This window comes from Hemibagrus wyckioides, unplaced genomic scaffold (assembly GCF_019097595.1).
Source record: "Hemibagrus wyckioides isolate EC202008001 unplaced genomic scaffold, SWU_Hwy_1.0 Contig8, whole genome shotgun sequence".
Lineage (NCBI taxonomy): Eukaryota > Metazoa > Chordata > Actinopteri > Siluriformes > Bagridae > Hemibagrus > Hemibagrus wyckioides.
The window spans coordinates 121,706-136,890 of NW_026690810.1; the positions used below are offsets into that span (position 1 = coordinate 121,706).

General features: G+C 38.1%; 1 protein-coding gene across 1 annotated transcript; it reads left to right on the top strand.

Moving 5' to 3' along the window:
* The first annotated feature begins 494 nt into the window (after positions 1 to 494).
* On the top strand, positions 495 to 1,872 carry LOC131350694 (serine/threonine-protein kinase pim-1-like). The gene is made up of 5 exons (XM_058385540.1): positions 495 to 566; positions 790 to 840; positions 1,010 to 1,388; positions 1,500 to 1,676; positions 1,772 to 1,872. The coding sequence occupies exons 1-5, from the start codon at positions 495 to 497 to the stop codon at positions 1,870 to 1,872; spliced, it is 780 nt and encodes a 259-aa protein (XP_058241523.1).
* Positions 1,873 to 15,185: the final 13,313 nt, after the last annotated feature.

Genomic DNA, 15,185 nt, shown 5'->3' on the forward strand with positions numbered 1-15,185 from the left:
AAGAGGTTATGCAGCTGCACAGACTCAAAGTCGGGGATGCAAACGCTAATCCTGCGCCAGAGCAGCATGCGACATCTACCACCTCTGAATTTCAGAACTCAGAAAATGCAAAGAGTGACGGAAGTAACTCGAGTGACTCGAGTGAAGGAAGTAACTCGAGTGACTCGAGTGAAGGAAGTTACTCTGTTAAGGACAAGATGCCTGCTTTCGCGGATACTGATCTGGACCTAGAAGGTATGTTAGAATCCTCCATAGGGAGGAAACAGATTTTAGGAGATAAAGACTTGTTATACTTTTATTAGATACTCATATTGGCAATACTTTACTGTTCTCAGAAATATAATATAATACAGTTTAATAGCTGTTAACAACACAAGTCTCATTCTTTACTCTCAGGAGAGGTCACTGAGCATGACACGCTTCCTTTCTTAATTCAATTTCAGTTAAAAAAAATTATTGTCTGTTTAACAGCTGCCCTTGCTTCTCGGTACACCATGGGAAAGTTGCTCGGGAAGGGAGGCTTCGGGTCTGTCTACGCGGCCACTCGGAACGAAGATGGGAAAGAAGTAAGTGTTCTCCCTCCCCCTCATAAAACAAACTGCACTCTATAGAAGCTGCTGGTTAGAACTAAACATGGTTAGTTTCTGTTGTGCAGCTTCCTGAGAGTTAATTCCTCTTCCAAATGTTGATAAGATTGGGGTTTATTTGAATCTGTCTGTGTTTATATGTAATGCAAATGGCTGTGGAAAGAAATGTTGATAACTAATTATGTTTTGTATGCATGAACAGGTTGCCATCAAATTTACGAAGAAGGATCACTTCATCCAGCCCATGAACATTGTAAGTGAACTTTCTAGTATTTTGTGCTCACGATGCAACTGAATGCAGACCAATATAATGTGACTGTTTACTTATTCCTACTAACATAAAGGAAATCAATCCATCTGTTTATCATAGTTTAGATGCATTCACACCAAACCCATGCTGGCCATGTCTGTTTTAATTTTAGCCTGGAGTGAAGGGCAAGGTGCATGCGGAGGTGGCACTGATGAAGCTTGTGTCCGAATCACCTCAGTGTAGCAATATTATTGAGCTCCTGGAGTGGTTTGAAATGCCAGATCACATCGCCTTGGTACTGGAGAGACCCAGCCCCTGTGTAGACATCCATGAATTCGCTAAAAGTCAGGGAGGTTGTCTGACTGAAGATCAGACAAGAGACATCATGCGGCAGGTGATTCGAGCGGTTCAGCATTGCTGTGACCGTAGAGTGCTACACCGTGACATCAAATCCCAGAATCTGCTCATCAACACCGACACTCTGGAAGTCAAACTGATTGACTTCGGCTGTGGAGAATTGCTGTTGGATGTCCCATACAGAAAGTTTGCAGGTAATTTGGAAATAGAGATGCAATAGAATCGAAGGGAATGCAGCAGAGGACGTACTTTAAATTTTTTTCGTGTTTAACAATGCTAACTTTGCTTTTTCTTTTCACACTCAGGCACGCCTGCATTCTCTCCTCCAGAGTGGGTGATTTCCAACACGTATATGGGCATTCCTGCTACCATCTGGGGTCTGGGAATTCTGTTGTTCAACCTGGTCTGCGGAGACTATCCCTTTGAGTCCGAGAGCGACATTGAAGATGGACACCTGGAATTCTCTCCTTATGTGTCTCGAGGTGAGTCCATCACATTTATACCTTTATGATGCAGCTGTAAATCTCACAAAAAAAAACAAAATGGCTGAACTTCTGTCTCGTCACTGCACACACAGATTTCGTTGATCTGGTGCTGTGGTGCCTGGAGCTCGAACCTGATTTGAGGCCATCTATCGAGGACATCATCAACCACGAGTGGTTCACGGAGAGAGTTTAAGACAATCTCCAGGTTAGACAGCGAGGATACACTAAACATATGAAATACGAGCTATGGCATGCTGTAACAGTCTAGATTATGTGATTGTATTGAATCAGTATTGAGTTCTGTAGCACAGTTCAACATGATTATGGAATTATACTAAGAAAAGATAATTGCATAAAAACGTGTGAAATAAGAATACACTGTTTTCTATCAGTCTGTTTTAATCTGTTTGTTTTATTTTGCAGATTCCTGCTGGAACCAAAGACCTCAACAGACAAATATATATAAAAAAAAGAAATGTAAATAGTTTTAACAGAAAAATGTTTATAACATCTTATACAGCCTCAATTTATAAAGGATGTATTTAAAACCATTCAACCATTAAAAACATCAAATAAATCAGGACATTGTCTCAAAGCAGCTTTAAAGAAATATAAAAAATTTTGAACAGAAATTACAAAGTTTAAAATTCAATTTATTTTTTTATTTATTTATTTATCTCTGATGAGCAAACCTGAGGTAATGGTGTCAAGGTAGATCCCCCTGAGAAGAAACTTTGAGAGTCACGCTGGAGAGTGTGATTATAAATACTGTTCTTTCTACAGGTTCATATAGTCAAGTACCTAACCAGGAGCTTTGAGCAGCTTATAAATCACCGTAGTGCATTACAGATTTAACACTAATTCCTTCCTACTGAAGTCATCAAATGTTCAATGATTCACATCTGAGTGCAAAACCAACCACCGCAACAGCAGTTCAAAGCTGGCACCATAGCATTCAAGTGGTTCTATGCACAGCAGTCACATGAGTCTCCAAGCTGTCCATGCAAAGCTATTCCCAGTAGCAGTGAGCACCTTTAAGCAACAAGATTCCAGCCAGAAGTAGGGTATCAGTATGAATCAGGCAGGTCCGAAGAGAAAAAGCCATCACACTGGGTACTCGGAACACTGGGAACTCTGGAGTAGTCAGTTTAGCTCAACAGAGGAGAGAAAGAGAGAGAATATTAGGTATGCTTGTGATCATCTAATGCAGGGGTGTCCAAGTTTTTTCACTGAAGGCCACAAGCAGAAAAATATACAAAGATCTGGGCCACTCACTAGAGGTGAGGTATATCGCCTCATCTCTAGTGTATTAAAGATTGCAAAATAAATCAGATATATAAACATTTGTGTCTATAATTCCAAAATGTATATAATATTTGATAATTAACTATGCTTAAAGGAATCACAGCTTCCATTAATGGGTTTTCATTTATTTTATTAGAAAAAGGGTTAGTGGCACATTCTCAAAACAGCAGCCTCTGCTTGCTTCCTAGTCAGCTTGTTGATCCCACTTCCCAGACCTGTATCATATGGGGGTTGTAAGAGGGTATGGGTATATTTCAAACTTGTTATACTGATAGGTTATTCGGCTTGTTAGACCGCGGTGAAGTTAGCTTGATATTCAGACATTAGACAGACATTCGGAAGCGGTAGTTTAGGGACCGTCGACAAATTTCTGTACGACTGAAAAAAAAAAACACTATTTCTTCAATAGCTTCTAGGTCATGTGACCCTGTGACCCCAAAGTAGTACCAAAATAATCTACTTGGACACCTCCACAGGGTACACCTCTTTGTATCCCAAAAAATCTCTTCTTTTATTTTTAATTTAATTTTTATTAAAAAAAAACACTATTTCTTCAATAGCTTCTAGGTCATGTGACCCTGTGACCCCAAACTAGTACCAAAATAATCTACTTGGACACCTCCACAGGGTACACCTCTTTGTATCCCAAAAAATCTCTTCTTTTATTTTTAATTTAATTTTTATTTCACACTAACAGGTGCCATGATGAGGAGATCATCAGTCTTATTCACTGCACCTGTCGGTGGTCATAATGTTATGGCTGATCGGTGTACATCTGTAACCATGCCCTTTAGCGCGAGAGCTGATTAATCAGTAGTCTAAGTATGATTTAGTATAAAACCAGTAGTCAGGGTTGTTAAAAGTGACTTTTTAATGGGGATGAGTATTATATTGTGGAAATAAATGAAATTCTCGTTACCCGAGCTCATCAACTCGGTTCAGGATTTTAGTGTGTAATTTAAAGCAGCAGCATGTTCACTAACAGGTGAACTATTATTAGGAGAAATATCATATTCACATTAATATAACCAATAAAGTGTTAAATAATTACAACAAATATACAAGTTCTCTCGGTAGATATGATTAGTCCAAATATTACACTGTCATTGAAATCGCTAAAAATCGGCTAAAGTTCGTTAGCGCGCTAGCTGCTGAATCACAAAGCTAAGCACGATTTATTTTATTAAAACCAGGAGAAGGGGTTGTTAAGAATGGACTTCTAATGGGGTAAATATTTCATTGTGGAAATAAAATAAATTCTTAAACCGAGCTTAATGATTTTATTGTGTAGTTTAAACCAGTAGCCAGGTAACTAGCATTAGGCTAATTCACGGCAAGATGAGGTGTCTTGTGTGCTACATAACATTAGACTGTAACACTGTCACTTTAACATGATTTATTGTAGAAACAGTGTGGCATTAAAGGATAAAGATCATCCTACCTTGAGGACACTGAGTGTGTTCAGCAGGAGCAAATTATGAAATGTAAAATATATAATTTGTAAATGCATTTTTTACGGACTTCACTTCCTGGTTTCCGTACAGTTCGGTTTTTCTCGGAGGTTTTCGGTAGATGCCGTAAACAGGAGTTTTTTTTTTTTTTTAAGGTCGTATCGTCTTTAAACTGGTCCTACAGCTTGAATTCTAACTGTACAGCTACATGCTGCCTTAAACTTCAGCTATGCTTCACTCCCTGGGCTTCCCGGACATTTCAGCTTATTATTATGATTATTATTATTATTTATTCATTATTGACTCTTGTTACTAGTTAGTGCTGGTTTATACTAGTTAGTGCTGGTTTATACTGGTTTATACTAGTTAGTGCTGGTTTATACTAGTTAGTGCTGGTTTATATTGGTTTATACTAGTTAGTGCTGGTTTATATTGGTTTATACTAGTTAGTGTTGGTTTATACTAGTTAGTGCTGTTTTATACTAGTTAGTGCTTGTTTATACTGGTTCTGAAGGTCGCAAGATTTGGATTATCTTTTGGCATTTTTGCTACACCTCTGTTTCGGATTTCTCTGTACTCCACTACTGGATTTGACTCCTACACCGACTCTACAGCGCAGCGACGATGAACTTCGGGGGAGGAGCCGAGCCTCAGCACCCGGATGTGGATCCCGAGCCCGGATGGAGCGGAATGTACGACCCCTGGAACGGTGAGTTACTGAGTTTCCTCTTTTTCACTTAAGTATAAAGTCTTTTAAACACCGCGTTATTACAAAAAACCACAATCAGGAATATCGTTTTATATGATTAGATGGTTTTGAGAAATTCTGTTCGGCTAATCTTTATTCGGCTAATCGCTTTACGTACACGATCAGTATGCTAAAGCTAGCGGACAAAATGGCAGACTCCAGTGAAACGAGCAGGGAAGAAGAAAACAGTGTTGATGTTTTCAGATATGTTAACATCAGCTTTTCATAAAAGTCCCAATGTTTACTTAACGTTTGCTAAAGTTTACTAAGTCAAGCCGAGGAGTATTAGCAAAGATTAGCTAGACGGCTAGTTAGCATGTAGCTAAGTAATTGTTTTTCAGTGTTTATAGTTTTTTTTTGATGGAGTGAATAGAATAAGTTAAAATACTTACAATAACATGAAGTAACTTATTATTTTAAGGATTTTTCATTGTCCGTGTTTGTCGAGTTGTTAAAGCGGAGAGAGAAAGGGGCTGTGAGGAAAGGCAGCTAGCTGAACAAAACCAATCGGTACAAATAAATGGAGCTAGTGTGGCAATGTAGAGTGCAGCTTAGGCAAAAATATCAAGCTGTTTGTTTCAATTCTGTTCAGCAAGGTTTTGTTTCTAGCTGTCGTGAATAAAATAGTTAGGAGTAGTGTAATTTACGATAAAGGGCGAATTTTTGAGAGGAGACACAATTGGACTCAAAGGGGATGTGAAGCACTGGAGTAAGAAAGTGCTAAAGTAATAGACTGTAATAGAAATGTATTTTAATCTGCATTTTTTGGGGGAAGATATTTTTAAGCATTGAAATAAGTGCACAGTGTGACTAACAGTGAAGCCGTGATACTGGAAGAGCCCTGTATAACACCTATAAATGCAGCTAAAATGTAAATACTGAGTTTTTAATGCAGTGTTATAGGAAGATTACAGTAATATAACTTGTGTAAATACTTCTTGTTTTGATAGTGAGGCTTTCCTGCTTTACAAACCATACACAGTGCTATTAAAATAAGGTTTTCTGCTTCCTTTTATGAGATGTTATTAGATGTGTTTCATTGTCTGTTCATCTTCTTTGACACAGGGAGACGGAGGGAGACGTTTGTGTTTCCACAAGATGAGCTCAACTACAACAGAGAGCTCAGCACTAACGAGGACGACAACAGCCGACCTGCTCAGCAAAATGAAGCTGGAGATGGTGGTGAACATGAGGTGTCAACGAGGAACCTGTCCCCTGATAGAAGCCCACCCCCACCTGTGAGAGGCCTCTCTCCTCTCAGGACCCCATCCCCTGTGAGCAGTCCATCCCCTTTCAGGACCCCATCCCCTTTGAGGAGTCCATCCCCTCTCTAGACCCCATCCCCTTTGAGGAGGCCACCACCTTCAGGGAGTCCACAGCCTTCAACAGTTCCTTTGCCCCAGCCTTATTTCAATATCGACATCCACAACATTGTGGCTGGTATGTACTATGCTCCTGCCACAATGATAACTCCTGTCCCACGCCAGGGCATAAGGAGGAGGCGGGACGAAGAGGATGGCAATCAAGAAGCCCCTCTGAGTAGACGGCAGCGTGTTTATCCTGATGGGGAGGTGGAGTTCATCAGGATGCCTGGACTTGAGGATTTAGAGAGTTTAATCAGTCACATGTACAGTGAATTTACACAAGCTACTAATGCTACAATTAGTCTGTTTCTTCACAAATTAACTAGCTAACTAACTCACAGGTTTATTAACTTTTAAGCATTAGAAAGAAAGGAGAGAAAATTTTACAAGGTCTCTCTCTCTCTCTCTCTCTCTCTCTTTCTCTACTACCTTATAAATTTGGCCATTTTAATGTTTTACATTTAACAGAAAATATTAGTTGTAATTAAACTTACATGAAACTAATTTATTGGAGAAGCTGTGGATTTCCTGGGAGAATCGTCAGATACTCCCTCAGTCCTCCAGGTATGTGTCAGTAAAATATTTTAACTACATTTGAAACGTGTAGGCTGCTTTTGTCTAAGTGTGTGTGTGTGTGTGTGTGTGTGTGTCTTAAGGTTGTTGAGCCAATCCTGCCGCAGCTACCCACAGAAACTCACTCCACATCTTCAGCTGTTGTTCTGGTAACCAAACCTTTCCTTTATTTACTAAATCTGATCACTGTATTTCACAGGGTTGTTTTGACTGTAAAGAAAGTGAGAGAATGTTACTTGTGTTATTATAAAATGGCTGTGATAGGAAGCCGTTATGTTCATCATGCTCTTCATTTCACAGACGCTCGATGCTGGTGAGCTGATCAGCGCCTGCCGAAATATCCAGTTCCTCTCTGCACGCACCTTTACCTTCCTGTCTGGGGTATTGTACAGTGCTGCAGCTGAGATACAAACACACACACATCCTTCTTTACAAGTTCTAATGTTTAGTTTGGTTTCTCTATTTCTAGGTAGTGGACGTTAAGGGATACTTCCTCAGGATGATAAGGGGTCCTGAGAGTGGTTTTTGCTGGTTTAAAACCACCAAGACGCGCTACTTTGACCAGCTGGTAATCACCATCTTTGTTACTCTGATGAAGAGAATTGATATTAATGATTATTAGATGAACACTTTTGAGAAGTAGATCTTGAGTTTCAGCTAATTGTCATTTGCAGGGATTCCCTTATCAGACCACCATCGAGGACCATTTCACTGCCATACAGGTGAGGGATTATCTGTTGTGGCGTCACAAAACTTTTGTTAGTTGCAGTGACTAATTGTGTTCGCTTCAAATTGTTCTCTTAAGGCTGAATATGGGAAGGTTACAGAGCTCCTTTCCTGTAACCGGGTGGAAACCATCATGGAGCCACTTGAGGATTATGTGGTAAATTTATTGCAATGTCATGAAGTCTTTATTGTAGATAGTAACTCTTGGAATTTTGTACACATATGGGTCTGCAGTGTTTTTATATATTTTTTTAATTTAACAGCAAACCTTTAAAAAGGTGTCCTGCACGTTCCTGCATGTGGCTAAAGATGGTCAGGTGAACACCTCCACCTGGGAGCAGGAGCAGGTTGACTCTCCCCACAGTGATTCAGAGGAACAGTACGACTCTGAGGTAATTCTGTGTTTCAGACCTGATGTGTATCTACAGATGCTGCTATTCCCCTGAATGGGAGGCTGTAACATTTACTGTGTGAGTTTTAATGATTTATTGCTAATGTGTCTTGCAGGAGAGTGAGGAGAGCCTTAGCCAAGAGGAGATGGAGGTGCCCTTTACTTGGTACGCTTCTCTTCACAGTTTAATGGTATAAAGGTGTAATGTATGTTTAATACACTAAGCATGTAAATCTTTTGTTTCTTAGGGACCATCTTACAGAGAGAGGGGTAACTGATATCGGCCTGAAGCTGCATGCTCTCCGTGAGGCGTTCGCTGTGAGTAAAACCTTTGTTTAGCTGCTGTTTTTGCTCAGGGGAAGTTCACTCTGCTTTAACTTATATTATGTGCTGTCTTATATTCAGATTCATGAGTAATATGAGTAATTAAGGAATAATAATTAAAATAACAAGCATCAAAAGTTAATTTTATAACAATCACAGCCTGCTAAAAAAAGGACATTCTTAGGATAAATATTAAAATAAAATGTACATAATGAAGAGGGCTCTGGGATATGCAGTAGTTGGACATTTGGCCCATGTCATACATCATCTGTGTATCTTTAGTAAAGTACTGGACATGCTGAGGCTTACATACTGCTTCATTTTAGGGTTTAAAATGAGTTTCCACGTTAAAAAAACTGAAGCCAAAGTGATTATTATGTTTGTTTGCTTTAACAGGATGCAGGTCGTGTACAGCTGGACTACGAGGCTCTGATTCGTTTCCTGAAGACTCCTTCTTATCAGGACTGGATTGCAGCAGAGTTCTCCGGGTCCTATGTAAGCTTATAAATGCTTGTGTAACATGACAAATGTTTAAATCTAAAAGATTTTGATGTGATAGAAAACAGGACTCCATTATGTAAAGCTAATTTCTTCTTGTAACTTTTCTCTTCTGTGCAGGTCTACCACTACAACTTCCTGGACATCTTTTTCGAGCTGCTTCTATTCGGCTATTTTACAAACAGCTCAATACCTGAGACAGTAAGAGTCTTATCAGGAGATTTAAAAGCCATGCTTGAATGTAGTTTCAGAACATGGTTTATTTTATCTCATTTTATTTTTCCATGTTGTTAACCCTGATATGACATGATATTAATGGAGCTTGTCGTCTTTCTTTCCTAAAGCTTAAGGGAGGATTCTTGGAGCGCCTGTTTGCGCTCATCAGCATGTGGGAGGTAGACGTGTGGAAGCCTGCAGCAAGGACCTACTTTAAAGTGCTTATTGTAAGTGTCTAATATCTTCTGATGCTGTGATCCACAAATTCTCAGTATTGTATCCTAAACTCAGTGACACTATGTTGGATTGTGACAGTGATGATGTAATTTGTCTATAGGATCAGCTTACAGATCTCGCTGAAGTGCTGTTTACTCAGCCCCCGGAGTTCTACCAAGACCCAGCAGCCTTAGCCAGCAAACTGAGACCTTTCCTCAAACAGCGTGTCCAGAAGATGATGGACATTTTGTGGAAGCTTATCGTCCCTTATCAATCTATCCCTCTATCCTTGTCTATATAGATAACTGCTAATAGTAATTAGTATAAATAGTAGCTGCAAATAATATTGTTGTAAATAAACTTATAGTTGTATAGTGTTTATATAGTTTACTTTAATAAATGTTTTCATTTGCTCCTATTACCGTCTCATTCTGATTATTTTTAGTCATCAGTATGTCTATATAATTTTCCTTTAAAAAGCAACACAACACTAAATGAACTTTTCACTCATATACAAATCCTTTTTAAAGAACTTCAGAAACTTTGGTTTACTAAAATGTGAAAAATGACAAATAACATCCAACAAAATTCAGATATTTATAGTCTTTTAAAGTTTGTTTCCAAAATGTAGAAAAATCTGTAACATTTGGGGAATTGCACATTTACATTTAAGCATCCAGAGCACAGTTGTGTATAAAAAGTCTGAAATCTTGAGATAAAAATCTGAAAATCTAAATTGTAGAGGACTAAAAATGTGGATTTACAGTTTACACCAAATCACACCACTGTAGCACATCATTTATAATGCAGTTACTCTGAACTCTCAAGGTTACTCTTTAAGAAGAAATAGTTTATAATGTCAGTAGTCTTTAAGGTGTTTTCCAAAATGAATAAATAAATAAAAATCCTGTTCATGAAAATGAAGGTTGGTTAGATGTTTAAAATGGAAAGGAATGCTTATTGTCTTTCAGTCATTCCAAAACACTGTTAGTGAAACACTAGAGTGATTTAATTTGTGTTTTTAGTACTTTCTAGTTTCTTAACAAAAGTACATTAAAGTACAGTAAATTAAATAAAAAACTAAAATTGAACTGTTTCTTTCTCCAGTTTGGGCTTCAAGCAGTTTTATTATTTAGAAGGGGATGCTCATGATTTACAGCCATGTCCACAATTTTCTCCATATCATGCATTTATTGCTAGTCCCACTTTTTTTCTTAAGGTTTCAGATCAAGTGACTGACTTTTTCTCACAAGAATTTCCCAGTTTTTAGTTTTGAAGTTTTTAGTTTGGAGGCATTTTTCCTGAACTTTAGTTGATGTTTCTATACTCCTCAGAATTCATTTTGCTTCTGCAATCAGCAGTTCCATCATCAGGCTCATGTTTTACAGATATGATAGCATGCTTAGATCTTGCGCAGTTTCTTTCCGCCTCCACATTTTGATCCTGTTTTTGTGGGTAACTGTTATTTTACATTTTGCAGTATTTTACATTTTGCATCTGAGGATGTGGACTTAAACTTTTTGTTTGTGTAGAAATGTAAAACTGTGGAATACAGAGGCAATTAAAGCACACATTATAGAGTTCACTGTGCCTTAACCCATAAGAACCCAGACCCCTTTCTCCTTCAGGGAAAATGATGGGGGCCATAACACAGACTAAATAGATGCCAAATAACACATTTCTCAACTTTTTTTTTTTTCAAAATACCACCCCCTACTGTCAGGGATCTGTAATGTTACATATATGTCACAATGGGCATTAAGCAGCCGGACCCATTTCTCATGAAACCCCATGAAATTTGTTTATGCGGCAATAACCTAGGCCAAATGGAAACATTTGAAGCAATTTCTTTCCTCAGTGAAACTAAGACGCACATCACGTTTTGTTGGTGTAATTAGTGTCAGATATAAAGAGTTAAACAGCATTAAAACAAGATGCAATGGTACATGAACCTGAATGACCTTATAAATCAGCTTTCATCCTCTGGAAAAAAATCATATCAATCTCTACATATCTGTTCACTCTTAAACTCTTCCAGTAATCAGTTCTGCTGTTTGTAACACCTCAGATTATGGACAGACTGAGATGGACAGACAGATACCATAAGCACAGACACAGCTCACACAGCTTATTTTATATGTCATCATTTGCTCTTAAAAGACTTGTCTCATTTGTTTTAAACTGGATTTGAGTGGGCTTGCTGTTTTTATTTTTTTGCCATAAATATGAAATGACATGATTAGAAATATTACCTTTGTGTGCTATTTAAATAAAACTGCAATTTAAACAATTTAATCCAAGCTGCTGCTGCTGGACCCTTGTGCAAAGCCCTTTACCCCTTAACTGCTCAGCTGTGGAAATGTGAGTTGCTCTGGATAAGAGAGTCTGATAAATCTTGTAAATGTAGATGGTACTGTTTGTTTGTACGCTGATAAAAATATCCAGCCTGATCTAATTTAAACAATGAAGGTAACTTTTTGCATCAGATTATTATGTAGATTAAGACTAGTCTTTGTATTTATTACTTAATTTTCTCTATGCAAGAAATACTTTTTGCTAGTAAAGTCTACTTCATTTAAGCATTTCCTTAGACATTGTTTTGTGTTTTCTCTACTAAACTTTGAGAGTTTCAAAAGTGGATTTTTAATTGAAATATACACACCTGATCCTGGTAGTCAGCAGCAGGTAGGGCAATGATAGTTGGAAATTAACATTATAAACCAAAATAGAGCACAACCTGAGAAAGTGCAGTATAAAACCAACAACTGTCAAGAGCTAGCTCATTATAATCGTCTACCATCAATGGCATCTGTATAGCTTTTAGACATGCAAGATCACCTTGAGATCACATTTCTTGGAGGACATTTTTGGTCCACTTCCTCATGCTGGCAGTTGGACCTTACTTCTCATTGCACAACAAAATATTGCAAATACCAACATTACACATAAACACATCATGAACCACGTCTAACGTCCATGTTTCTAGCAAATTCGAGAAAGGAAAGCAGGTCAGAAAGGTCAGTCGGGACTAATCATAACATCTGAACTTTTATAACTTTTACAACTTAGAGAACAAAATTTTCAGTTTTACTCAAATTAGGGTGATGCAAAAATGAGTACACCCCACTGAAAGTCTCTGGAGCAAAGGTAAATTTTAGACTACAAATGTCTAATATTTTTTGTTATATTTTTGTATATTTTTTGTTATGTTTTTGTACCCTTAAATTCGGGTATTTTAGTATTTTTTGTTATATTCCTTCTTATTTTATTTATTACCTGTGCTTGTAGATACTGCTGGTGCCAGATTCCACAGCATACTTCAAAGCTCTTGTAGACTCCAAGCTTTGAAAGGTCTGAGCTGTTTTTGTATCGATAGGGCCTTACACAGTATTAGGCAAGTGGTTTTAATGTTATGGCTGATCGGTGTACATCATATCATCTGAGACAGTTATTTGTCATTATGCCCAAACTTAGCAATACATTAAACACCACAAATTGCATGGCAAAATAGACACATCCAATATGCGACCCTATGTCAATGCTTGTATGCATTATTCTAAGATGCGGTCCCTTATGCAGAATAACGTGTGAGGTCCTTTGTGACTTCTCATTTGCTTTGGGTACGATCAGTCTTGAAGTGAGTTGGCACCATTCTCCAGTCCCTCATCTGGCCAAAAGTGTTACCTTTTGTTAAGGGAATGCAGCTGATGTCTTGCCCAAACTGGAGTATAAAAAAATAAATATAAAGTATATTAGAGCTTCCAGATACAGTGAAATGGCAATAAGTACACAAAGATTCTGCAAAAAATGTGAAAATTTACAATCTATATAATGTTTAATTTATATCTTATATCTATTATATCTTGTGTTTAATACTCAAAATGTGAATAACCTGCAGGATGCTGCGCTACTCCCAAAAGATGACTGGAAATTGTGGATAGTTTCCTGCAGTATCTGTCTTTCTCTTCCCTGAAATTCATATGATATTATAACAAAACCGTCTATAAACATGGGACCAGATTAGACAACGCTGACTAGCAGTTTTTAAAAAACACACCTTTCCAGCATTAAGTTCAGAAATGGCTGCCAGAATCTGTTGTCTGGGCCCGTCTGTTTTAATCCCCAGCTCCTGCAGATCTCCATCAGTCAGAGTCAAAAAGGCCTCCATGTCTACCTGTAAATAAAACAATACAGGTAATTTACAGAGAGGAAAAAATCACATATGATTTGTGCACAATTTACTGAGTACAGCTCTAAGTCTACTTTGACAAGACTCTACAGGCTACAGGTGTAACTGCCATCTTCATGTTGCTTCACTGAAGTCCTATGTGGTCTGGGATTTGGTTGGGCCATTTAAGGACATTTAGAAAGTTGTTCCAAAGCCACTCCAGGGTTGTCTTGGATATATTCATGTTGTCGTTCTGAAAGGTTAAACCTTGTCTTAAAATCTGAGGCTGTGTCCACTGTGGAGCAAGTTTTCTTTAAGAACCTCTCTGTATTTCGGCTGCTTTCATCCTTCCCTTAATTCTGACCCGTCTTTCCCCTCCTGCCACTGAGAAGTACTCCTGCCAACACCATGCTTCACAATAACAGTGGTATTGCCCAAATATTGAGCAGTGCTTATATTCAGCAGCAGTTTTCATTTAGCTATTCCAACATAAAGCTCTTACTGATGGAGAACTTCTGAGATGGCTGTACTTCCAGCAAGTTCTCCCTTTTCTGCAGAGGACTTCTAAAGCTGTTAAAGTTGTCAGTGGGCTTTTGTTTTCTCTCTGATCAAAGCCATTCTAACCTGGTTACTGAGTTTGGCTGGATATCCTGTTGATTCCAAACATTTTTCCACAATGATAGAACCCACTGTGCTCCTTGGAACATTCAACACCTTAGATATGGTTTATACCTTTACCCTGCTCTATGTCTTGACACAATTTGCTCAGGGTGGTCTATGTATTTTGTAGATAGATGTGTTCATTTCTGAATACCGTGTCTATGTTCATGGTCCACAACCATGTTGGCTTTTGTATGTTAGAGACTGGTAAACTGCAATAGTGTGAATGAGAGTACATTCCTACACACCATAAAGTCTGATCATCTTTATTTGCACTGACCTTCATCAGTGATGCTGCCACTGCTGGAGCCACCACTACTTTTAGAACATGGTTGGGAAGAAGCAGAAGACAGGGTTTCACCAATTAGAGGCTTAGGAGTTGGGGATGGCGATGGAGTCAGGGTAGGGGATGTACTCTTAGATGTGGAGGAATTCCCAGACTGAGGCCTCTTTTTCAGATCAACCTTCTGTGGAGATTGTAGGCTAGTGTTAGGTTAGATTGATGGAAATGAACAATACTCATAAAATAATTATTTCAAAATAATTATTAATATATATAATTATAATATATATATTTATTTAATTATTATATAAATATTATATATAATTAATCACTTGTTATAATACTACTTCAAATCAGATTAAATAAATAAATAATACAATGCAGATATTATATTTCTCTGATCCACCAGTGTGTCTCCACATCCTTATTTGACTAGAAAAAAGGCCATGATATATTTACACCACACTGTCTGGGAGCCAAAGTCAAAACATTGCATACAAACGACTGGCTTACATGGAAATCTGGTGACCAGCTAGAAGGAAAGATGCTTCCCTTCTTCATAATCTTCATGAATGTGTCCTTT

What these genes read in the sequence shown, in the direction of transcription:
- LOC131350694 (XM_058385540.1), top strand. Translation starts at nt 495, where the DNA reads ATGGGAAAGTTGCTCGGGAAGGGAGGCTTCGGGTCTGTCTACGCGGCC. An exon ending in TCATCCAGCCCATGAACATT is followed by an intron (nt 841 to 1,009) that starts GTAAGTGAACTT and finishes TTTTAATTTTAG; the next exon opens with CCTGGAGTGAAGGGCAAGGT. An exon ending in CTCTCCTTATGTGTCTCGAG is followed by an intron (nt 1,677 to 1,771) that starts GTGAGTCCATCA and finishes CTGCACACACAG; the next exon opens with ATTTCGTTGATCTGGTGCTG.